Source organism: Micropterus salmoides, unplaced genomic scaffold (genome assembly GCF_014851395.1).
Source record: "Micropterus salmoides isolate LMB-PRFRI ecotype aquatic unplaced genomic scaffold, ASM1485139v1 Ms_hic_scaffold_1, whole genome shotgun sequence".
NCBI lineage: Eukaryota > Metazoa > Chordata > Actinopteri > Centrarchiformes > Centrarchidae > Micropterus > Micropterus salmoides.
This window is the reverse complement of record NW_024040040.1, coordinates 8476749-8502122: the sequence shown is the minus strand read 5'-3', so window position 1 is coordinate 8502122 and position 25374 is coordinate 8476749. Positions and strand designations below refer to the sequence as shown.

The following is a 25374-nucleotide window of genomic DNA, read 5'->3' as shown; positions in this document are numbered from 1 at the left end:
GAGGAGATTGATCAGTGGGTAACTTCACCTTGTATGACATCTTTTAAATGGATTGTCCTGTCAAGATAATATGCAGAGTCGATGGTGTGTGTGTGTGTGTGTTTAGTAATGTGCATAGGCAGATTAGCATTTAGGTTATTCCAACATTTTTCACAGGCAGATAAATGTTACAAGATTTAGCAACTTGTCAGACACCCCAGGTGACTTGATTTGTCAAGAGCAACCAGACACAAATGCATCTGTATTATTTGGGCTGTGGGGAGCAATGTCTTGACTCCCAAAGCTTGTGGTTGTAAATTGGTGCGGCTTGTGCCAGCGCACGTCGCAGTAATCTTATGTCTAATCTAAAGTGATGATGCCGGGATCATAGTGCTTTTAATACACAGCGCAGGCCAGTCTGTCCTCTGAGAGCTGGGCGCTACAGCAAATATATCCACCTGAAATCTAATTTAATATAATCATCTGGCAACTACTTGCAACTTTTTGATCAGCCAAGAGCTACTATATTTGAAACTTGGCAACACTCTCTGAAGGAAAAAGAACCACAGTTTTTAGAGTACAGGTTGCAAATTGAATGACAAATAAAGTACAGAGGATAATGTAAAAATCTTTCTAATGTCTGGGTAGACTTTTTAGCCATGCTAGTGAAGTGGCTCTATATTGATCAATTGACCCACCATTTTAATACAGACTGAAATATCTCGATTCCCATAAAATGTGGTACAGACACTCATGCCCCCCCAGAGGATAAATCTTAGTGACTTTTCTGTAGCACCACTATGTGCCTGACATTTATGGTTTTGAGTGAAATGACTATTGGATGGAAATGCTATAATGCATAAAATTTGCTGCAGACATTCATGCTCCACTCAAAATGAATTATAAATACGTCCTTAAGCTTTATCTAGCATTATCACAAGTTCACGACTTTGGTTGATGACCAAATACCTGCTAAACTAATGACATTCCCACCAGCTTTAAATAGATTTTGTGTTTATTGCTAATTAGCAATTGTTAGCATGCTAACACAATTAACTCAGATGGTAAATATGGTGAACATTATACCTGCTAAATATCAGCGAGTTAGCATTGTGAGCATGAGCATAATGTCATTAGCATTTAGTTCAAAGCCTAACAGAGCTGTTAGCATGACTATTAACCCTTGCCCATTCATTCATTGTGCTGAGGGAGTTCATGATCTAGCAAATACAGTTACTATTTGGCAGAACACTAGGGTAAACTTGCTAATTACAATAATTATATTATAAATAATTAATAAGTTGCAGGTAGTAGCCTCAGATACAGTACCTCTTGTGTTACCCTTTGCTTCAGTGCAGTCTAATGTTACTTTTTTTGGCTCCATCCATTGAGGTTTAACTGATCCAGTAAGATTATTTCTGCCTCTAGTGCAGCTCTCCCTCTAAGAGATGTCTCTTATCTGTGTCCTAATGTGTATTTGTGCACAGGATTTTTTTCTGCATGCTGCATGTAAAGCAGAATCACTCTGGGTGTCTTCTTGTACATGCATGCATCTGTGTGCTCTCAACATGCGGCATTTAGAGACACATGACAAAGGTATCATGAAAGGTGTCATGAAACCTTTCCCTCTCTCTTGGACAGCTGCAGATAACTAATTCTTCCCTGTAGCATCTGAATCTTGGAGCCACTGACTTTCTGACTAATGCCTTTCCAGTGGAGGTGGCATGATGGGAAATCCCACAGAGGTATGGCTGACCCTATAACTCCACTTTAACAAGCTTTTGATAAAAGCTTATTCCATCTGACTTTTACTGCCACACAAAACGTCAGCTCCCCGACCTGGCTGACTGAGGGAAACAGATAGAGAGGAGAGAGGAAGAGAAAATTGACAAAAAGAAAGAGAAATCAAAAACCTGTGTTTTAGAGGACAAATCTTGCTGAAAGAAGCAGAGGTGTAGAAGCTGGTGTGTGTGTGTGTGTGTGTGTGTGTCTCTGTTTTGTGTGTGCATTGTGGGGAGTTGGAGGTGGCGGCGAACACAATCCAGGGATGATCCATCCAGCGATAGGGACAGGACAAGTTGCCACGGCAACCCTGGCTCCTGATCCCCAAAACCGGCTGGAGCTGGCACAGAATGAGAGCAAACGAGAGACAGACCAGAGGAGAGGGAAGGGGGGAGGTGAGATGGCTTTGGTTGGCTGGAGTGCTGCCAGAGGTTTTGACAACAGTATGGTAATGAACAGAATGGATTGAGCCAGCGATAGAAAGCCAAGAGTCTCCAGAGGGATAACCTCTTAATGGTTAGGCCATCTGAAACCATCAACCCTTTATAAACCGACAAGACTTAACACACACAGGTACACACACATTTAGAACATTTAAATTCCTAGTAGACACAGTGCGGAAGAACATGCTGTGCACTTGTAACACATATATTGCATCATTTAAAGTAATGCTTTAACATTTTGGGAAATTCACATATCTCCCCCCCCCTTTTTAACCAAAAGTTAGGTAAGAAAATTGATTCCAGTCTCATGTCTGTATGCTAAATTTGAAGCTACAGCCAGCCGACAGTTAACTTATCTCAGCATAACACATGGCAATACCATACAAAAACCATATGAGTATTTCATTGGGAAAGGATCAAACACTGCATAACTACAGGATGAAAATTTCTCTTGCTCGATTTGTGAATATGTTATTGCAACTATATTATTAGAGGTCTGGATTTGGACCACCTACTGGACTCCCTACAAATCATCAGAGAAATACAAGGGATTACCAGCATAGAAAGTAATTCAATAGGTAAACTAAATCTAAAAATACCTCAGTCCCTGTGTGCTCTGTCAACACTAAACGCAGTGCATCATAATGTTAGTCTAATCCTGTCTGTTTGTAGTATGCACTGTACTGAGCGTATGCAGCAATATGATCTTCATTTTGATCTCTCAGACAATCAATAATGAATTGTTAACTGCTGTATCTCCAAATGTCTTGAATGCTAGGAAGTTAACATCTAATTTTCAGATAAAACCGTTTCCAAGGAGATTTTATGGGGGAAATGTGGCGCTAGAGCTCACATTGTTTTCTGCAATGACTAAAAAGTGGAACAAGGGTGTGAACTTTGCAATTTTTGCTTCACATTTACAACTTTAATCTTGTTATATGTTGTAGAAAGCTGGCTATGTTTGAAATTGAATGGTATCCAGAGTAGTTCTGCTGACAAGTGAGTGATGACTTGTGGATCTTCCAGTATCATTCCTTAGATTCAAACGCCAACTCACTGTTGTTGCCAGAAAATGATTCTGTAGCTGGGAATCATCCAGCTGCTCTCATAAATAGATACGATTGTCACCATCTGTAATGGCAATCAATGTCTCATTTAATTACACACATAGGTGCTGGATGAGTGCAAATCTCAGGTGTTTACACATGTTTACAAGGCGAGCTCTGTGTGAGGAGAAGACAGCGAGGAGCTCCGTAACACTGGAGCTTGGCACCACAGCTGTCATTTCATAAGTGACAGAGAAATTCATTGAGGTCTGTTGGCAGGAGTCAGTGTAGGGCAAAGAAATGCTAAATGTAGAAACTTGGCACAAGACGTTGATCTGAGACCTGGCTTGGGATTTGCGCTAATGATGAAAGGCAACCCTCTACTAAACTCTTTTGATTTGTTATTTATCCAGAGGTTGCAAGGCATGTCATATGTTTTTGGCAACCCTTCTCACACGTACACTTCATGGCAATCCATCCAACAGTTGTCTAGACATTTCACTCAAAACCACCAATGTCAGCCCTATGTTGGCGCTACTCAAAAAGTCATGAGCAACACGCATCATTTGGGAACCATGAATGTACAAAATTTTGTTCCAATCCATCTACTAGAAGTAGAGCTGTTTAACTTCATAAGTAAAACCTTCAACCTGCTAGATGGAAGGTCAGGGGATCATCAAAGTGAATAGGCTTCAATCCCTGGACCCCCAGACCTCTAGGACCCCCCAAATCCCCAGGTTTACTATCTGCAGTATCTGTAGCTTTTTGGTTATTTTGCACCACTAAAGTAAAATATTAACAGGGTCCTGCATTATGATGTAATCTTTTGGCCCTAGCTTCTCCAGGGCCCCAGTTCTACCCACTTTATTACCTTAATAAATCTACGGAACTATGAATAGGAAGTTTTGGAGTCTCTGTGCAAATGTAAAATGATGCCGCTATCTATGGTGCAATGTGTACACTGTACTTCATGGGAACTTGGATGCAAGATCGGCCAAACAGCTAAATTCTGCCGTGGTGCCCTCAAACAAATTATTTCTGGCCATGGTCATAACTCCACGAAGAAGTGGGAACAGGCCAAAATGGTCTTCCTCAAGTGGGCTGAAGCCCAACACTGTTCTCACAGTCACATAAGTACATACACAAATAGATACACACACACATACAAACACTACACACACACCCTGAGTCAGTCACTCCCCTTTGGCACCTTGAGTGGACCAGCAAAGAGACAGGGACATGTGCAGGGTGATACATCTCTGGGGTGACACCTCTCTTTGGCGATGAGCTGTGCAGTCACAGGCATTTAGCTGTGATGGCGACACTGACAGAAGACAAAGCCACGGGTTTATGGAGAGCCGCCGGCGGTATCTTGGAGTGACACGTGGGTTATCGTTTACACGGCAACACTGCATCACCGGCGTGTATTTCCCATGAACCGCTAAGCAGAACTGCTCTCCCAAAAGATAGCAAGACAGCAGATGAGGAAAGGCGAGACATTTATCTGTGGACGGGGCCCTCTGTGAAACAAGTCCGGGACAAAGTTGGATGGGTGACTGCAGCGAAAACAAAAAGTCTAACCGGCAGTTTTGGATAACTTTCATGCCAGCCTTCATCATCTGTTCCTGCCTTTCTTTATGTCCACTTTGGCTACCTCATTTTTAGAGACTGTTCTATTCGGCATTTGTAATCATTTAGCTGTAATCTGTGATGGTCAGCCTTCTCCTATACTCCTTTCCTGGCTCCCAGCCAGAGAGGAGACCAGGGGCCAACAATAACAAGAACGAGCAGAAATAAACAGAGAGAGAATAGAGAAACCATGGGGGTCATTCCTGGATGTAGGCAGCCATTTGCCCTGGAATGATCTGTGGATTAGGGGCCAAGGCCTGGCTGCACGATCTAAATTGCTCCACATACTGAACAGATTAAGCTAAAAATGAATGGACCAACCGAGCTGTTAGAGTCAGGCTTATGGGGGGGATATTCTCCTTTCAAAAACACTCCCAGCAGCAAGGAGGCTAAAGGCCAATGCCAGTTGGGAGATTAACATAGAGAGGAATTTCTTTTCTCACAGAGCTATGCACTGACAGGACTTGCATGGGTATACTCACTCACTGATGCAACTGATTTAGCGTAATTATCATAGCCATTATCACTATCAAGATAAACCAGCATTGTAAAGCTTGATGCTACTGTCAACATGATTATGCTTATTATCATCATTACCACTTTAATCATCACCATCATCGTCGGCAGTCTAATTTCATGACCACCTCAACAGTATCGGCAGCCCCATTTTTGCTCTGGGGATGGCAATGTTGGTAGGTCTGTTGGTCCACCGCTTCAGTGCGGACTGAACTGTCTCAACAACTATTGGGTGGATTGCCATGACATTTTGTACAGATGTTCATGCCCAATCCTATTGACTCTGGTGATCCTCTGGCTTTTCCTTTAGTGAAATGATTCATTTTTGGTTCTCAGTGAAACATCTCGACAAGTATTGGATGAGTTGCCACGTTGTCCCTGACTTTCCATCTAGTGCCACCATCAGGTCAAAGTGTTCACGTATCCAGTGAAATATCTGTACATCTAATAGATGGATTGACACCAAATGTTGTACAGACTTTCAAGATCCCCAGAGGATGAATCCCAATGACCTTTTCATCCCCTAACGTGTCCTCTGGCGCTACCATGAGGTTCACATTTGTGGTTTTGGATGAAATGTCAAAAGCTATTGGATGGACAAGCTTTTCCCACCAAAACAAAACTTTATTTCATTTTTTCAAAATCACTTACGGATAGCCAACTTCAGTAACTTTGTGAGTCACCATGTTCATTACTTTTTTATTTCCTCCGTAAACAGTTATCATTGTCATCTGTGCTACTTGCATTTTTGTATTTGGGTGTTTTCTCTATTTGCAGCAATTGTTTCTAAATATGTTGTCAAATTAGTAAAGATTTTTCTTAATTTGCTTGTGTTTTATCAGTTTGCATGTGTTTTCCTAAGCTGCAATGTGTTGATCCTCAGAGCCATTGTAAAACTCTTTATAGGACAATTATGAGGTGAAAACAAGCACCATAATGCATTAGAAAGGTTTTAACAGTCTCTAGTCTCTCATTCTGTTTGGAGAGTCAGGAAGAGCGGTTGATTTTGTTCAGAAACCAGAAATGGGCATCACTACCATCGCATGAGTAACACTACATGATGCTAAGACTACAAAGCATAAGAAATACAATTGTGTTTATAGCTACATATTCTTTTCTCCTTTGCCTCACTGTATCCCTACACTTTGCTCATACTATGGCAAATATGTAATATAATATAATAACATTATATATAATATTAATATAATATTCTTGCATTAATAAATGTGTGTGTTGGCTCTAGACTGGTGAAACCTGTCTCTCAAAAAGGGTTTCTGTTGGACACTGCTATGCAGTCAAGAGATATCAAGATGCCCCATATACATACAAATATGCCTCAACTCACATCCACACCTACTACTCATTCCTGTCTGTACTCGTGAATGAGATGATGTTGAGTGGATTAGGCCGCGCGGGGTTTATTTAATGACAACTGCACAGGCTACAGTACACTGAGCCTCTCTCATGGGCTGAGGTCAGAGAAAATGCCTCATAGTAATAGAGATCCTTTACAACCACCGGGGGAAATCACTGCTGGTTTGTTGGCAACCGATGTAATTAACCATGTTAGCTTTCTTACACTCACAAAATCTGGAGCATAAACCCCTTGTAGGTCCTAACATTTAAATCCTGTGTCACATAAAGTGGACAGGGACTATTTGACAGCGACAGCATGCCTAAATTCTGCATGACAAAGCAGATTTTGAATGATTTAGCGCTGACAGTGGAGGAGGAAAGGAGTCAGAGATTCACATCACAGGAGCTTGCTCTTAGACAGTTCAGCAGGATGGATGTTCGCAGTCGAGGGGGTTTAAACTCAGGTTGAAGGACAGTCTCACTATTCACGCCTTCTGTATCACTGGATCACTCTACCACATGCAATGCAGAATCTGGACCTCTTTGCTACATAGGTGACAGCCTGTCGGGAGCTTGTAGTGTTCGGTATTAGTCTATCTAATTAGCAGGGCCCAGGGCAAGGTCACACTCTACAGTAATAACATTTTTTTCTTTCGCCAATACATCATAATGATGATGATGATCCCGTAGGGCAAAGTTGTAATCATTCACCTGCTGACTCAGCTCTAATTATACAGTGGAGGTTTCAGCTCTGTCTTTTATCAACTTAGGCATGTCTTACCAAAACCCAGAGAATAACATCCATCCTTGCTCAAACAAAGCCTTTGCTTGAGACAGATTGTATAGTTTTTGGCTTTTGAGGCTGAGTCACAAGAAGCATTTAAAATTGTAAAAGTACTTTTACAGATTTGCTGCGATAAGTAAATCTGCTAACTCAGCTTGATTTGAAATTTTAAATGCAAATATACACCGTTGACCAACAGACTATCTATACAGTGCTGATGTTTGCCTACTCTTCTACAAATGTAAAGATTTTATCCTCGCAGTTTGTGTCTATAAAGTGAAGCTTTATTATTACAGTTGCAGAACACAATCACTGGATAGATTCATTTGACCATAAAATTGATGGACAAAGTGAGTCTCCCGACAGACAATATTTTCTGAGGGGGCAAAGGGTCTTAATATTTTAGTCTGATAGAAATGATCACTTGGTTGCACTTCATGGAATACAGCTGAGCTCATAACCACAACAATTATCTCGTCTGACATATTCTCAAACCCTCTAGCTTTACTTCAGAATTCCCTCGTGTATTTCCACTATGAACCACATCCCTCTTGCATTGTTAAATTTCCACTTAATTATTCATTACACCTTTAACAGCATCTTAGGGATAAAACTTAATTTCCTTCTCTTACCATGACTCATAAACCTGCTCTGTATGATGCAGTCTCATAAAGGGCATAAACAGATAAGTGATGTTCCAGATAAATGGAGAGTAAATACAGTCTTATCTATTTATAGCTATCAGTTCCCATTAACCACAGAGCCTCCTTGTCAATAGCATCTGGTAAGAGATATTCAAGGAGCACTTGGAAATAAGAAGATGTGAGCACACTGGTTTTACTGTCACTTCTCAAATATCCCAAAATGAACCCCTAATAAACTTGCAGTTTAAAAAGTTAATGTTTTAATGTTTATATAGGCAGGGTGAAACCCAATCATTAACTGAAACAGAAACAGTTGTGTAGGAGGAAAACAACTGGGTGTGGAACAGCCAAACTCAGCTAACAAGGTGAGGTTGAGACAGTTTTCTGTCAAAAGTCATACACCATAGCAAGACTGAGTAAAGCAACAAGACACGAGGTAGTTATTCTGCATCAGCAAGGTCTCTCACAGGCAGACAGTTGTTTCAGGATGTGCTGTCCAAGCTCTTTTGAAGAAGCTCAAATAAACGTGCAACGCTGAGGACCGTAGATGCAGCATTTGGCCAAAGAAACTTACCTCAGCTGATAAAAGACACATCATGCTTACTTCCCTTCACTATGGAAAGCTCAAAACTGGCAGAAAACACTGGAACCCTGATACACCCATCTGGTCTGGTCAGAAGTGGCCATTATGGAAGACTTGCAGCCAAAAAGCCAAACCTCCAACATGGAAACAAGGCAGAGTAACTATGCACAAAAACACAGGAACTAGTGTGCAGAAAAATGGCAGCACATGGTCTGGACTGATGAGTCACAATTTTGAATATCTGGCGAGCAGTACAAGAATGAGTGTCTGCAGGCAAGAGTGAAGCACTGTGGAGGTTCTTTGCAAGTTTGGGGCTGCATTTCTGCAAATGATTGTTAGGGATTTGGTCAGAATGAATGTTCTCCTCGATGTTGAGTATAGGCAGATACTTATCCATCAAGCAATACCATCATGGAGGCATCTGATTGGTCCCAAATTTATTCTGCAGTATAAAAATGACCACAAACATACAGCAAAAGTCATAAGAAACTATCTTCAGCATAAAGAAGAACAAGAAGTCCTGGCCCCCACAGAGCCCCGATCTCATCATCGAGTCCATCTGGGATTACATGAAGAGGGTGAAGCAACTGAGGGTGCCTAAATCCACAGAGGGACCGTGGGCAGGTCTGCAAGATGTTTGGGCAAACCTACCTGCAGAGTTCCATCAAAAACTGTATACCTAGAAGAATTGGTAATGTTTTGAAGTCCATGACTATGGTGGTCACACCAAATATTGATTTGATTTAGATTTCTCTTCTGTTCACTCACTTTGCATTTTGTGAACTTCAAGAGCATTCTTACTTTACAGCATTTTCCCACACCCACACAGACTTTTGCACAGTACTGTACATATTTATTAATATTGTTCACCATTGTAGTTTAGCATGATAGCCTGATGACTGATGGGAATGTGATACGTTTCAGGTGTTTGGTCCCAACCTAGATCTCAATTCTCAGACAACAAAAGTTAGAGTCTACAGCTATGCTAGTCGCTGTGATCTGAGCTGATATCTGAGCTACATGCAAACTTCAGTATGCTAACATGCTAACAATAGCAATGTTAACATGCTGTTGTTCAGCAGGTAACGTTAATCATCTTAGTTTAGTGTGTTAGCATACTAGCAACCCTCCTAACATAACTTTGGAGGTAAACACAAAGGACAGCTGAGGCTGATTGAAATGACTTTAGTTTTCCAAGTATTTGGTGATAAATCAAAAGTATTGGACAAAGTAACATTCTGACCTGAGGATGGCGCTAGATAAAAGGTCAGGGGGTCATCAAAAAGATTGCGATTAATTCAGAAGGGGATATAAAGGTGTATAGAAAATTTCAATCCCTCCATTAGCTGTTGAGACATTTCACTCGAATCCACAAACATCACAGGAGAATCAAAGGGTTGAGCCCCGGGAGCTGTCCACCGTGCTGAAATGGACCTGTAGGTTGTAGCGTTCTGTAGCTTCAATGTGGCCTTTGGCCCCAAGGCAATAATGTGTTTGTTTCCCCAGTTTCCCAAAGGTTTTATGTTGTAACTAATAATACTAAAATTGAGGTCTGGGTAGAGTGAGCTTTTCAGAGCAAACATATTTCTTTTAGATGACATTTGAAATTGTCTGTGGGAAGGTTTTGTATGTCTTGTAGAAGAGGAGATTCTGTATAAAGAAACTGATTGTAATATAATAATAATAATGTTCTCCTCTGTGTAAAAATGGTGTTTGTCACTACCAGCTGTCCATTCCCTGAGCAAAATATGAGGTAAAACACAATTAATTAATGTTGTCACTCCCTTTAATGCGAATATGACTCAAGGGCAAGCCTACCCTTTACTGTTTCACCGCTGTGAGTCAGTGAGTCGTGCTTGCTGTGTGACAGAGACAGAGAGAGAGAAGAGTGGAGGAAATGAAAGAGAGAGAAAAAAAGATTTGTGTTGTGGATTAACTTGTTTTATGGTTCCAAATATCATTACACTGTTAACTGTGATGATAAATTGTATGTGGGCAACAAGATGCAGAGTAGTACTGATAAATGTGCTAAAGCAGCCAATAGAATCTAAAAGGCAGTCCGCACATCACAGCCGCAAGCTGTCGGTGTATGCCAAGGAGAAAAAAGTGCTGAACAAAGGCTGCCTTCACATGGAGTCTACTGTCGTCATTGTTAAAACAAAAGGTCTTAAAAAGCAGCATATGCCACTTGCTGGTGTAAGACCAGGACAAATGTTCCACCAGAATCTGGGTGCGTTTGTTTGCTTGCGTGTGTCGTGACACACTTGGGAGGGAAATACACTGAATGTGTACTTTCTTATTGTATATCTGTGTTGCATTTTGTATGTTCAGGACCCTGGGAAAACAAGAGGCACACCCATGTGGATCCTTAAATAAAACCATGAACAATGAATGATTTAATGCTCTTTGATTTAATGCAATTTCCCAACAGGAATCCAGAAAATATCCAGCTGTTGAAAGTACATTTACTCAAGTACTGCACAACTTTGAGTTACGTGTACTATTTTATACTCCTACCCCAGTACATCTCAGAGGGATATAGGTCTATTGATCTGACAGCTAAAGTTTATATTTGCTTTAGGTACGTGGAGGGATTTTACATACAAAACATATGATCGACTTATAGAAAATATGCGTAAAAGTAAAATTAGCCCGTCCTCGACCAGCTGTCCTATGTCCTGCTGAAGTGTCCTCGAGCAGGACGCTGAGCCGATCCCCTGACTTCTCACTCCATATTTAAGCCGCTTACAAAATGTTGTACTGATACACTTAGCGGGAGGAGAAGTGAAAAGCCTCGACAGCACCATGGCCAGCGCCTGCTCGTGCGGCAGCGGGCCTCTTTTCCTCCGAGGCGGTGGAGCTCTGTCACATTTCATGCACTCAACGTTGTGCAACGCGAGGCATAAACTCGAGGCTAGAGAGGACATTTAAAACACGACCGTCCAACCGGATCGTGGCCAAGGGGCTCCCCGTTAATGAGATATGCGATACACCTGCGTTCGCTGCCCTGACGTCAGCACTATTGGGGCTCGTGACTCAGAGAAAAGTCACCGGTGTGCCAAAAGCAACCCCCTCTTTTATCTCAAAAGTAATGTTTCATTACTCGCCGTCTTGGTTTACAGCCTTTTTGTTATGTCAGGCGCATCATAGAACCAAAGTCTCGAGTTTTAAACGCTATAGGCTACAGATAGGGTCGGAAATGAACGGAGGGAACAGGAAATCTATTGATAATTCGACTAAGTCTGACAGAAGGCAATTACAAATCGTTTACGCTGCTTACTACACGCCCGCTCATGAAACAAAACGGAGTAATCATCGCTGTAACGCGTTAGAGTAATCTCCGTTACCAGCCCTGCCTCTTCTATCTCTCCGCTTTGTCTACGCATCCATGTGGGTTTTTCCCTTCGCAGTGTTGGTGTCGCGCCTCTCCGGTCTGTCGTCCTCTCAACCATTGGTCTCGGAGACCATCAGTCTTCCCTTCACAACAATAGAGCTGCGCGCGCGCGTACATGCACTCACGCGCCGGCACTAAACGCGCACAGTGCTTTCAAGGAGCGACGGTGAAATGTTGGTAAAACTGCGGTTTACCGACTCCTTTCTTTTCTGCTTCACCTCAGCTAAGAGTGCTGGGAAGCCTCTGCGATGCGTTCAAGCGCGCACGCAACGGAGTTGAAATAAGGGAAGCACGAGGAGCTGGGGGAAAAAAACGGAGGGGGGAGATTTTCTCACGAGGATGACTGACTGGTGACAAAGGAAACGGGGAGCCTCTCTGGCTTCGGTTGTCACCCGCTAGAACTTGAAGGAAGGCGTTTGGGGGGACCGGCTTGCTCTCAAAGATTTTTTTTTTTAATCACAATTATTTTTGGAAGGGAACCATGCCTGTCCGGAGGGGTCATGTTGCGCCTCAAAACACATTTTTGGGAGTAATTATTCGGAAATTCGAAGGACAAAGTGAGTACCTTTCCCTGGTGTCCAGTGCTGTGTGGGTGCGTTGTGTTGTGCTGCCTGCCTTTTGTGTTTGTCCTGCTGCATCCTGAGAACAGTTATCCAGTTGTTACCATAGTGCTTAGTACCATATCAAACACCTGGTTTGTTTTATAGTTCTGTAGTGCTGTACTCTGCTGATCCAGTGGAAATTGTAGTTTTAAAAATCTGCACATGAGAAACACTTTCAGTTTCTCAAATACTGTATTTGCCCTTATTGAATCCTCCAGTAATGGTTATTCATCATAGATTATTTGCATTGCTATGTTGCTGCAAATCATGATGGATGCCTATTAAATAAACCGAAGGATTAAACCATCACTTGTGCCATGAATTGTCAGTTTCACAGCTGACAATGTGAGAAAACTGGCTTCCCTAGCATTCTTCTATATTAAATGAAATGTCTAACAGAATGCTACCCCAATCGAATAAATAAGATGCAACGATAAAGGTTTTCCTGATGACAATATTGGCATAAACAAGTGAAGCAATCCAGCCTGTTAGTGATAATCTCATGTAAGCCCATTACGCCCACCTAGGTGGATTGAAATTTTTGTCAGATGTTTTAATTTCTTTTATATCCCTGTAAATGTATTTATTGTTTTAATGTATGCATTGATATGTCCACATGTTAAATAACAACAAGTGAAAGTAGCATTGGTCTTGCATAGGTCTGCCTATGAACAAACTAACACTTACTTCCCCAATCTCTCCTTTACCCCTTCACAGATAAGAAATTCATCATAGCCAATGCCCGGGCACAGAACTGCGCTATTATCTACTGTAATGACGGCTTCTGTGAGATGACCGGCTTCTCCAGGCCGGATGTCATGCAGAAGCCGTGCACGTGTGACTTCCTCCACGGCCAGTTTACCAGCCGGCACTCGGTGGCCCAGGTGGCCCAGGCGCTGCTGGGCTCAGAGGAGCGCAAGGTGGAAATCACCTACCACCGCAAGGATGGTGAGTGCAGTGGGCTGTGTATGTGGGCTCAGGCGGCATGTACAGCACATGGCATGAAGCTGTTGCAATAGGCTCACTTTGAAATCTCACTGACTTATAAGAATGATTGAAAACCAAGTCAAGATTTGTGTTCCGGTGTTTGAATTTGGTTTTTTTGTCGTGTGCTGCACAAGACAGACCCACCTGCAGTGTTACTGCAAGATGCGTAGACGTGGGATACATGTGTGAAAGGGGACTTTTACAGTGTCTAACACTCTAGGTACACAGTGGGTCATTTTTAGTCTGCTCTATCTGGAGCATTTTACAGCAGCAAATCACTGAGTGTACCCATTTAGAACCCTGAGGGGGGGAAGAGCAGCTGTGAAGGTTTCCTCTGCTGTGAAGTCCGGTTTTAAAATGATGCAGGAGCTGGGTGGCTGGAAAAGATGTTCATTAGCCTGCGATGCATAAGGCAACCTGGGAAGGATATAGCTCACTTCCCTAAAGACTAATGTGAACATAGTGAGGTGCGTGGTTTTTCTGTTTCTGTTCTCATTATCTCCAAAAAAAGCATTGTTGTTGTACAGTACTATCATTCAGCTGACTTACATTTTCTAATGTTAGCATTTTAACGTCCTGCTTGCACTCACAGACCTGACAGTCGTCTGTGATGGACTGTATCTGTAAAGCTTTTTGATAATTTAGATAATTGACTGGTGCGCATATGCCTCTTATTAATATTGCATGTAGATCATGACTTGGCATGACAGCTGGTACTGTTTTGATGAGTTACAAGGCGAGCTCCACAGTGAAAGTTTAAACCAGTCACATCAACTGTGCTGGTTCAGGGAGAGTTCATGTGGTGAGCTCCAGCAACACTGACACATGTATTCAGATAATTAAGCCTCCTTGCATAATGCTTAACGACTGGTGAGGTGTCACTATGGCACAAATAAGGATTAACTGATTTAAAGGTCCTGTGGAGTGATCGCCCATATGTGCTTGTCTGATGTTTGTTGTATGTTGAAGGACCCCAGAGGAAATAAGTCTTCAGCTTTATTGTGTTTTATCCTCAATGATTGTTAAAACTGCAGCGTGTGAGTTCTTATTAAGCAATAAAAATCAATCAGCTGCACTTAAGATGAGCTCACGGTGTTAAGCATTTTGTCATAATTGTGCAGCTGAATTTACAACAGTTGCTGATGAGCCTCTTCCCACCAGCTAAGTTAGCACTATGTGCAGTGACCTGAGCGTAAGCATGTTTTAATTCACGAGCAGCAGAGTATTTGACAAAAGTACCAAGGAGCATCCATGAGTGATTAACCACAGTTTGCAACTGTTAACTCATGCGTGCCGGAGAAAAATATGCCCCCTGATCTGGAGAAAGGCTTAAAATTTGTCTATTTACAAACAGATGGATTTTCTCATTGCTAATGAAACAAGATGCTGTCGGGGATTTGAGTTGACATTTCATGTGTGATAAGATGGTCTTTCAAGACTGTGTGTGTTTGTAATTCATACTCAGGCAGATATAAGAAAACCCATTGAGAGAGAGAGGTGATATAGATTAGGTCAGAGACGGTTTACACGAGAGTTACAAATGATAGTATCCTTGGAGACATAGATGTGTGGGGTCAAAGGTCAAAAGAGTGAGATAAAGTTACAGAAAAATGCTTGAGGGAGATGGCAGAGGGAGACGTCAGCTTATTTTTGAGTGGGCCTGTGCCCCTTGAGAATGTCAGTATGCAACCCATAGCCTTGTTTTATATTGTCTTTACTGAACTTTGACTGGTGGGGGGGTGGGGGGGCATGGAAACTCATCCAGTATCGTCAACAATACTACAGTTTGCCTGTGCTTTCCAGTGCTAGTTATGAGATTCTGCCCCTGTGATTTAGATTTGCAGCATGTCTTATTTTATGTTTGCCGCAAATTTTACAGAGGTAGAAATTAACTGAGAACATTTACTCAAGTGCTGACGTGTATGACTTTATATTTTTATACTCCACTATATTTCAGAGGGAAATTTTGTACTTTTTATTGAAGTTAAGTTGCCAGGATGTTATAGTTTATACCAAAATCACCTAGAATAATACTGTTAAATAATTTTTGGCTGCTGAAAACAGGAGAACAATCTTATAAATTCTCACCAAGAATGTTCTTTTGTCGTCATTTTTTTTTTTTTTTTTTTTTTTACGAGAACAATGTGCTCAAACTCACCAGAAAATTGCAAAGTTGCACCTTTAAGTAATTTCTCCACATGTTCTGTGGAGGTATGTTTAAAAAATCAGCACGCAGGAACCCATTAGTGAGCACTCCCATTAGTGAACAGTATTGGGTAACCACAAGATTGCAAGCGTTGTGTAGAAACCACCTGGGAATATTCGTTGAACGAATGAACCAAACGAATGCTTTTTGCAGGCTATAAGACACATTAACAGACAACATTAGGCAAACCAAGCTTCAGGATTATTAATGTGCTTTTACTTTTGTAAATATTTTGTCACTTAGTTATCTTTAAGTTTTGGATGAAGGACATTCAGTCCTATTGGATTATTTTTATACTGTGCTATTAGCAAGGTAAAGTATTTAAGTACTTTAATCTAGACCATAACAGGTGTGATGCCTCAGGTTGGTGCATTGTGAGCCAAACCAAGCTGGGGGGTTCAGCCTGCATCGATCTGCTGAGCAAACAGTTTTTAATGAGGACACAAATACCTTCATGTTTCATTGATCTTCAAAAAAGGTGCATTGGAGAGGGGAAATCAATGGCGGCCCAAAGCCCTTCCTCCCCTGCCTGGCCCACTGGAGACTTGAATAAATAAAGCTGGAGGGCCTCTGACTGTCGGACCCTGCAACAGGGAAAAGGCCTCATTACCATTCAGTATACTGAGCCTCTAATTACCTCAGTGTTTTCCTCTCACCTGACTCAGAGCTTCTCCAGGGAAGGTCATACACCTGTTTCAACAAGGCACACTGCTCTTATAATCTCCTTTTTCCCCCAATAAGCAAGTATGGCTGTACAATTAATCACACTGTAGACCATCCTTTGACATGATTTTGTTTCCAGTTTGTGATCATGTAACCCACTGACGGTACAGTGTTTTTATATATATATATATATGTCTAGTTATTGTATATCAAAAACTTTTAGTGTGTGTAACCATTTATAATCTTGGACTGCTCAAATTTAATGTGATCGAAATGTAAGGAGCAAGCAGTTCGGGTGGGAAAAATCCTAATAGTACGTCAAATGACTCAGGCAGTGCTAGCTGAAACGAATGAAAACCATGTGCAAAAAGAAGATAATTAAATTAAAAATGAAGGATTTCAGTTTGCAGCCAATTAAGAAATAGTTTAATTTTAGACTTGTGTCCCTATCTCTCACACACACACAGCTGCCAGCCCCTATCTCTGTTGTCTCCTGTGTTGGAATTCCAGGGGAAATGTCATTGCGGCAAGCTGATTGCTCTCCTCGTGGTGGGCCATTGGGGTTTCTGTGAGGCAATCTTCTTTTTAATCCTGTGGCCCAGGGTCTGCATAAACGTGTATCGCCTGCTGTCCTTTACAGTCCGTGAAGGAGATTCTGCTCGTCAGCGCAATCTCTGGCACATTCTTAATACTTTATGATTTGTGCCTTCGCAGAACCACTGGTCCTTTTGCCTTCCACTGTACATATCTCGATGACCTCTATAGGAGAAGTGGCTGTCCTTTAAAGTGGCAGACATTTATTTTACTGCTTGACATTTGGATCCTAAATCTGTTTACTGCACTTGCTTCAAGAGCATTTTCTTAAAGTCAGGAGACGCATTCACATTTAGACCTAAAGTGTTGTCCCATACTGCCATTACTCATGTTCAACATGATCATAGATATTATTTCCCACCAGTATAAATACAAAGAGATTCCTGATGATTAACACATATATTCTCTGAAATGTGGCTGTTCTAAGCGCTATCGGCACCTGGAAAGACAGAGTGATGCATAAGGGCTGTTTTGCTTTGCTGTCATCCTCCCACATATGCATTTTAGTCTTTGTTTCCATTTGTAACCAATGGGGGGGGGGGGGGGGGGGCAATCCGGTGCTTGTGTGAGAGAACAAGAGGTTACTGCAGTCTTTGTGCATGAGGGAGGGAGTGTGTGTGTGTGTGTGTGTGTGTGTGTGTGTGTACGCCCGCTGAATGTTTGTGGGGTTTTTTGAAACACTTTTGCGCACTTTGAAGTGTGTTTAAGACAAATGATGCAATTTCCCCAAATTCTTATCACATAGAAGCAAAGACTCTTATGCTGGACAAATTAATTGATTCATAAATGGTGAGAAGACACATTGTTTCAAATGTGCAAAAAGATTTAGATTAGACATGTGTATAGCAGATCACTTTACAGATATATAGTCCTTGACGTGATGATCTTATTAATGATAGTGTTACTTACTATTGCAGACCAAATGATTCCACTTAAACTTGTCATTTTTGTGCTAAACGGCACAGGGTACCTTGCTGATGTTCTATCTGAAGTTGCTATAAAAAATTTCACTCAAGGAAAACTGCATCATTTAGTTTGAATGGATCCGCAATGAATTGAGGTCACTTTCTGGATGGAACAATCCTGTCCGTTATGGTCTGTACTGTGTATGTTTTACTTAATTTTTAATGATGTGGTTTTTAATCTGTCTGTGAAGCCAAAGTCAAATTTCCACACTGTGGACAATAAAGACAATATTGATTGATTAACACATCAGGTTGGAGCCAAATATGTCATTTAACAAATCAATGATTACTGACGGACTGTGATATAGAGCATCATTTGTTCAAACTGCAGCTGAGAGCAAAAGATCTAAAATCTACCTTAAGCACGTTCCATTCAATTAGCTCTCTACAGTCGCTCCATTATGTGGCCTTACAGTGAATACTGGAATATTGCCAGATTGTAAGATTTTAGATTTGGAGTTGTTTCCTTCTGGCAGGGCTTTGTAAAAGATAGCCACATGGCCTATTTAAATGCTAATCCTTCACAGTGTAATTATACATAAAATATAAAGTGGTGAGAAATTGATTTACACAATTAAATGATCTCTTCTAAAACAAATGCAATATGATTAAGGAAGCAATTGTGCCAAGAAGCACAACCTGTTTCAGACCTAACATTGCTTTACTGCAGTTGATGCTTCTTAGTCTGCAGTCTTTTATTTTTAAAGAATGCATTCAGCGCTGTCCAAGTTAGAGATTAAGCAGAGATTAAACCTCCTTTTCTTAATGACAGCTTCAAAAATCACGGGGGGGGGGGGAAACAAACTGTTCTAACCAACGAAGCACACACATTTACTCAGCAGCAGTTTCTCTGTCTGCCTCTCCTTTTCAGTGATTCCCGTAGAATTATCTTAGTGCCTTGCTTTCCATACTAAAGAGCCGACTCTCAGGGTCCTTGGTGTCCGAAGAAATCCATAAGCTCCTTACACGGTAAATGGTCTCATTTGCAATAGCAAATGAAACTGAAAATGTGGCAGTAGATAAATTTAAAGTTAGTTGTGCTCAGTGATGCTTACTGGGATTAAGTCACCCCCCCCCCCCCCCCCTCACCTTTTTTTTTTTTTTTTATGATGAAAAATTAATAATGAAAAATGCTCATTGAAATTGCCCAGATTTCATCGAACCAAACAATGTATAACAATATATTCAGTGTACAATCATAGACAGACATAGGACAGAGATGATTAAATTAACCATTTCTACAAGTTTAGCGTTACCTTACAGACAGGTGTATTGATAAAGTATTGTCTTTTTACTTGCAAAGGTTTTATTGCACGTACTTACAGGAGCTAACTTAACCCTCACCGTATTCCACCACAACGGCACAGCCTCTCGCTCTGGTGTGTGTGTGGGAGCAGGCAGAGACTGCAGCCTGATGATTTTCTTATCCATTGCGTTTAAATTGAATCAGATTTGACGCTCGAGACATAACGTTACATCATAGGACCAGCAAGTCTCGATAGCCGTATCGATAACTCGAACCTTTATTGATTTTCGGGTTTTGAGAAATTTTGGAACCGGGTCTCGATCCCCATCCCTATTGAACCATATCTTACTTTAGCAGTGAAAGGATTTGCTTTATTTGGTCTTGTGTTAAACCTGGCGCCTACACTACCCACAATGCAACTGCTGACAGTTGGGTCAGAGATTCGGCTGTGTTGTGCTAGTAGCAGCTAATGTAGCCTCAGTGAGCTCAGTACTTTGTCTCTACACCCCCAGAATTCTTTTATTTATAATCTTTTTCCAAACTTTCACATATGCAGTATTCTTCGCCAACACCTGGAAACTCTTTAAGTTACTTAGGCAAAATGAAAGCAAGTGGAAACTCCATGGAATATTAAAACATTGAATTTTAAATACTAGATACAAAAATTCAAACAAACATGGTATTTTTATATTGTAATCTGAAATTTTTGTTTAGACTGCTTTATGGTGGACATTGTTCTTGCAGTGTAGATGCTGCAGAAGCAACTCCACCATGGTGGGTGTATGTGTTGTGTGAACCACTCTTAAGAATAATAAATAACTAGTGAATGAGGCTCTGATGCCTCATAGGAAGCCTGACATGATGACTGAAGATGCGTGACACCGGAATGGAAACCTTTCCCTTTTAAACCAAGTCTTGTACATCCACTGCTGTGCAAACAAGATAAGCTCTTATTCTGTTCATGCAGTCTCTTTCACATTCTCAGGTTGAAAGTGTACAGTGGACAGCTTGTCTCTGTGATAGACATATGCAGGAAGGAAGATAGGGGAAGCGCAGATGCAGTGGTGGAAAGAGTGGGGGTTGATGCAAAGACAAAATTAGGCACTTAAATGAGACGGAGCGTGGAGATGTAGAAAGGAGAATTCATTCTAAACTAAGTTTGACGTGTGTGGCTGAGGGATGAAGTGAGCGAGAGTGTAAATGAAGGTGGAACATAAAGAGAAATCAGGTGCAGCTGAATATCAAACGGCTTCTTGCACTGCGTGAACACCCTCTTGAATCCAGTCCAGTGGCTTGAGAGCAACCACTGTAAAAGTTGTCCGTTATCGTAGTGCCACTATAGACTAAACCCATAAATGAGTTGCTGTCCAGTTGGCTCATCATTTCTCATTCTCTGTACCCCCCCCCAATCAGTGTAAAGTGACATGGATAAATTCATGTTGCAGCAAGGGCTTCGATTTCCTCTATGTTCATGCCTCACAGTGGATCTCATTTATAACGAGTCTCTTCAATGGCTTCTCGGGGTTGCCAGTAAGAAGAAGACGCTCCAGGACTACAGATTGCTCGTTTACAAGTAAAGCAGATTTGTAGTTACTCTCCGTGGTTGTTTCCATAATAAACTTGAGTGCTTTAAAAGGACAAAGTGGAGTAAAGTAGACACATGCCCCTGCTGTACTTTTCCCATCACTATTCAGATGAATTTCCTCTTCTGTCACACCCTCACTTCCCCATCTCGGGGGGGGGGGGGGGGGAGTACAGAATAGTGTTGTCCTGGCAACTGAAAGAGCTACAATATATCACTGCAACTCTCGAATTCAACCTGACATGTCTGCCTTTGGGTCTCACAGTTGGAGAACACACCAGGCTACTGGGACCTCACACAATCCTGGAACTGCCATCAAAAGCAGAATCTGAGTCAGTCATTTGCCAAGTACAGTTCATGTCGAGGAATTTGACTTGGTGACGCTGGTGTATAGCCTTACTGACTTCACATGTTTATAGACGCACCCAGTATAAGAACAACAGGATCTCGTGCACTGTAATGCAGAATGATGTAATCTGCTTTGACACTGTAAGGGACGATCATTTAAATTCATGCCTATCTTAAATGAGTTCCTACTGTAAAAGTGTAGAAGCATTTTTGACCCGATTCATCAATTTACACTGAACCCCCCCCCCCCCCCCCCCCCAAAATCACAGCTGTACATATTTACAGTTTGAATATTTAATGAAATTGCTGCACCTTCAGTGACTTGAATTTGTCGTATCTATGTTCCCAGACAAATAAATTACTTCTGTTTTAATTGGTTTTTATTGAAACTTGTGAAACCTTGAACTCATCTTTAACAAGGTAATTTGGATCAATAACCCATTGCTTTCCTGTCAAGGTCTTCTTTACAGTCACTGATCTTGACATCATTAGAAACAATAATTCAATTAGCAACAAGTAGCGGCTAAGTATAGGACATACAGTCACTATACCCACTATTTAAAATCTGAAGAAATCATCATCAATCTCTCTTTACTGTAGTTAAAATGCAATGTAAGTTAAGTCCTCTCAGTTTTTGCCTCTAATTTAAAAACCAATACTTAAAATGGGTCTGACACTTGATGCTGACATTTTAGCCTGAAATTTGAGATTTTGTAATAACTATACATTACGCTGTTTTGTTTAATTGTGTATCTAAGAATGCATATTTTCTGCTTTAAGACAGCTTTGTTAGGCAGGGTTATCACTTTGAGCTGTCTATGTACAGCATTTTATGATTGCCAGTATCAACCAACCACATATATTAGTTTAAGCTTGTACTTATGAAATCTATTTCACAGCCATGGTGTGCAGGCACCATGCCAGTGAATAAATATAGGTCACTCTGATGTTAGATCTATGGATTAAGCACACGCGCTGCCATTATGTGATGGTATTACAGCAAACAGACAGTAAACAGTCTCATAGCCCCCTCCCCCACCTGCTCAAACACTTTGCTTTGCAGCTCCCCCTCCCCCTTGTCTCTCCTCATTCTTGCCTTATGAACACCCAACCTCCACAACTGTACAGCAGACAGCTCCCTACGTTTGTCTCGGATACCTTTCACCCAGCCGGTATCCGAAATGATGAGCTGGATGTTAGCAAGAAAGATTATTTTCCTAGATCATACAGTGGGGGGTGTGTGTGTGTGTGTGTGTGTGTGTGTGTGTGTGTGTGTGTGTGTTGTTTTTCCTTTTTTTTATGTTAACAAATCCACCCCCCCACTCGCTCAGCCACTCATATGTCAGACCGTGATCCCTGCTTTTTTCTCATTCACAGATTGGATACTTGCACATCTGTGAATGAATTGCCATTCATTTTTTATGTGCTCTTTCATTCATCAGATCACGCCTGATTGTTTTCATTCATGTGGGCGGTGTTTAACATTTGGTCATTTTCTAGAGGTATTTGTGGAATTATTATTTTTATCTACATTTTTCTCTCCAAGATATGTTGCTTTATTTGAGTTTTGTGTCCTCATTCTCAGCATAGTGGCAGACCCAGTGCTTAGCAAGGTCATTTATATGTTGTTGTTACTGTAGTGTCTTCATGCCCGGCAGCAGTCCGTGTCTGACCCTTTGAAACGGATGACATTATTTCAACCAGCACAATTAAGTAGAAGTCTATGTTCATGAACTTTCCCAGTTTTGGAAGCCCCCCGACTAAATGCCAGCCAGGGATCAGCTCTCTGCAGCGCCTGCAGAGTCACTTTGATGGAGATTGAATCAGCAATCGCGTAGATTCTGAGGGGACAGCCTACGGCCACTGGCCTGTTTCACCACAGCTAGTCATACACTCAACAAAACCTGACATCCACAGATTATCAAGGCGTTGGACCACGATGGTCCAAATCTGACATTTCTCTAAAGCTTCTGATTTGTCTTTGAGTCCTCCTCATGCATTCTGTTCAGCTGAAACACACCAGGGCTCATATTGTTCTGACGATGTACGGATTGATGATTTCTTGACAATTTCACAAAAGTAATTTAGTATTTCAGTGCTGCGACAAGACAAGGCTGACAGGACCCTGGAGTCTGTCGTGCTTTTACAGTGTTCTTTAATCGAATTTGTTTCAGCATTTACAGGATCACCCAGTGTGTCCCAGTGATGCTGTGATTGCTTTTGCTTGTATTTGTCATGCCCTCTCGTCTAATTTTCAGAGACTGAGCTGACTGAACATAGGCTAAGCTTTATGTTGTTTGATCTAGTCCAAATAATATTAATAGTGTATGCGTGTATTTGATTGAAAAACATATGCTTGTATTGGCCGTCGGAGTATTCACAGCTACATTGTCACCCTCTTAAAGATCGAGCCAGGCATCTTTCCCAGCAAACATTGCGACATTGTATGACTGCCCCTGCAAGACGTTTATAACGTCTCAAAAAAAAAAAAAAGAGCTGAACAGACATCCAGGACATTACTTGGCTGTCTCATGGCTGTCCTCCGTTGGTGTTCCAGCAATGTAAAAATATGTCCTTAGCATAATCATCAGGCCTCTTAGTTATTCTACAGAGGTTTATGTGTACAGTATATATTCTTCAGCTTTCTTCTAGATGAGCAGCTTAATGTAATGTTGCTATATCTCCTTAAATAATCCGACAGATGTCCTGGTCTGACGCGGACCTCTGTGAAATGTTTTTAGCAACGTGTCACATTCAAGATAATCCTTTATAATCACCAAATCATATGCTATATACACAGAGCAAACCATGCAGTCATTCTTACAGAAACGCATGCAACATCATTTAATTAGGACAAACAAAAGAGAAACATAATAATTAAAAATACAGCTCCTTTATAGATACTCTAATAATTTGAAACCTTAAACATTTTAACGTTAAAGCAAAGTCTTAAAACAAACTCGCCCAACAGCGTTATTTCTTCTCTATTTTTGTCATCTTGTGCTTGTTGGATTTCAAACTCAGTGGGAGTGTATTCTGGCAGGATGGGGGGCGATGCTCTGTTCATGTCAAACAAAATATCAAACTTAGCATAAAAATATGGTACAGTTGGGTAGAAATTTAGGTACAAATTGGAAACATACAATATATAAATATGAGGTAGTGTCTACAGGAGTGTCTATTCTATGTGGCGAGGACGTCTGTCTTTAAGGGTTATTGAAGTACAGTCCAGGTGTACCATTACTGAGCGTGAATAGTAAAGCACCATGTGACCAAATAGTCAGTACTAGTAGAGATTGTCACAAGTGCATGTTTGTATTCCAAATATGTGCACAGCTAAAATGTAGTTTTTATCCGATTTTAAATTATTTCAGTTTTCTGGGCATGTTCGGTTTGTGCTGTCTGACCAGGACCACAATAGGCCAGAGACGCACACAAATCTGGAATATGTTTAGCATATAAAAAACAAGTAGACATGTGTTTTTGAAGGGTTCAAATAGTCATAGTTGTATAAAAATTTACTTTTGGCTTCCAACGTGTCCCATCAAGTCACTTTGTGGTATCTTGTTTGCTGCACCATCTGTCAAGTCTGACATTTTTTTTCCCCACATTCATAATGATAAACAGTGTATTTATGGCACCATCTCACAGCTTGCTGTTTGACAGAGTCCGCAGAGCCTTCCATCACCCACCATGATTTCCCAGATAACCTTTTGCAGTAACACTGCATGGTGCCCAAAAGCTTCAGATTATTCCTGTTAATGCGTGCTACACAAGGCATTGTTGTATTCGATGGATTGCTTAGGACTTTCTGCATGACCTTAGATTATCTCCTCACTCACCATCACAAATCTGATGTAGAAAGTCAAGAAAAAGTACAATGTGTTTTACTTACAGGCATAATGGGATTTCAACCTTTCTATAAACAGGGGCGATACGCTGAGAACAAGCCTTTATTTATTTTTTTTTGCTTTTTACCATGGATAAGAATAACACTACAAAGGTAAATAAAAGATCCCAAATAT

The 25374-nt window shown here is 41.2% G+C and overlaps 1 protein-coding gene across 2 annotated transcripts in view; it reads left to right on the top strand.

The window, feature by feature from the left end:
* Positions 1-11160: 11160 nt before the first annotated feature.
* Positions 11161-25374, top strand: part of kcnh7 (potassium channel, voltage gated eag related subfamily H, member 7) — a 67016-nt gene continuing 52802 nt past the window's right edge. For both annotated transcript variants that reach the window (XM_038716621.1, XM_038716612.1), the window contains exons 1-2: positions 11161-12713; positions 13476-13706. In XM_038716621.1, coding sequence (XP_038572549.1) covers positions 12638-12713; positions 13476-13706 — 307 coding nt within the window. In that variant the 5' untranslated portion in view covers positions 11161-12637. The remainder of the gene's footprint in view (positions 12714-13475; positions 13707-25374) is intronic.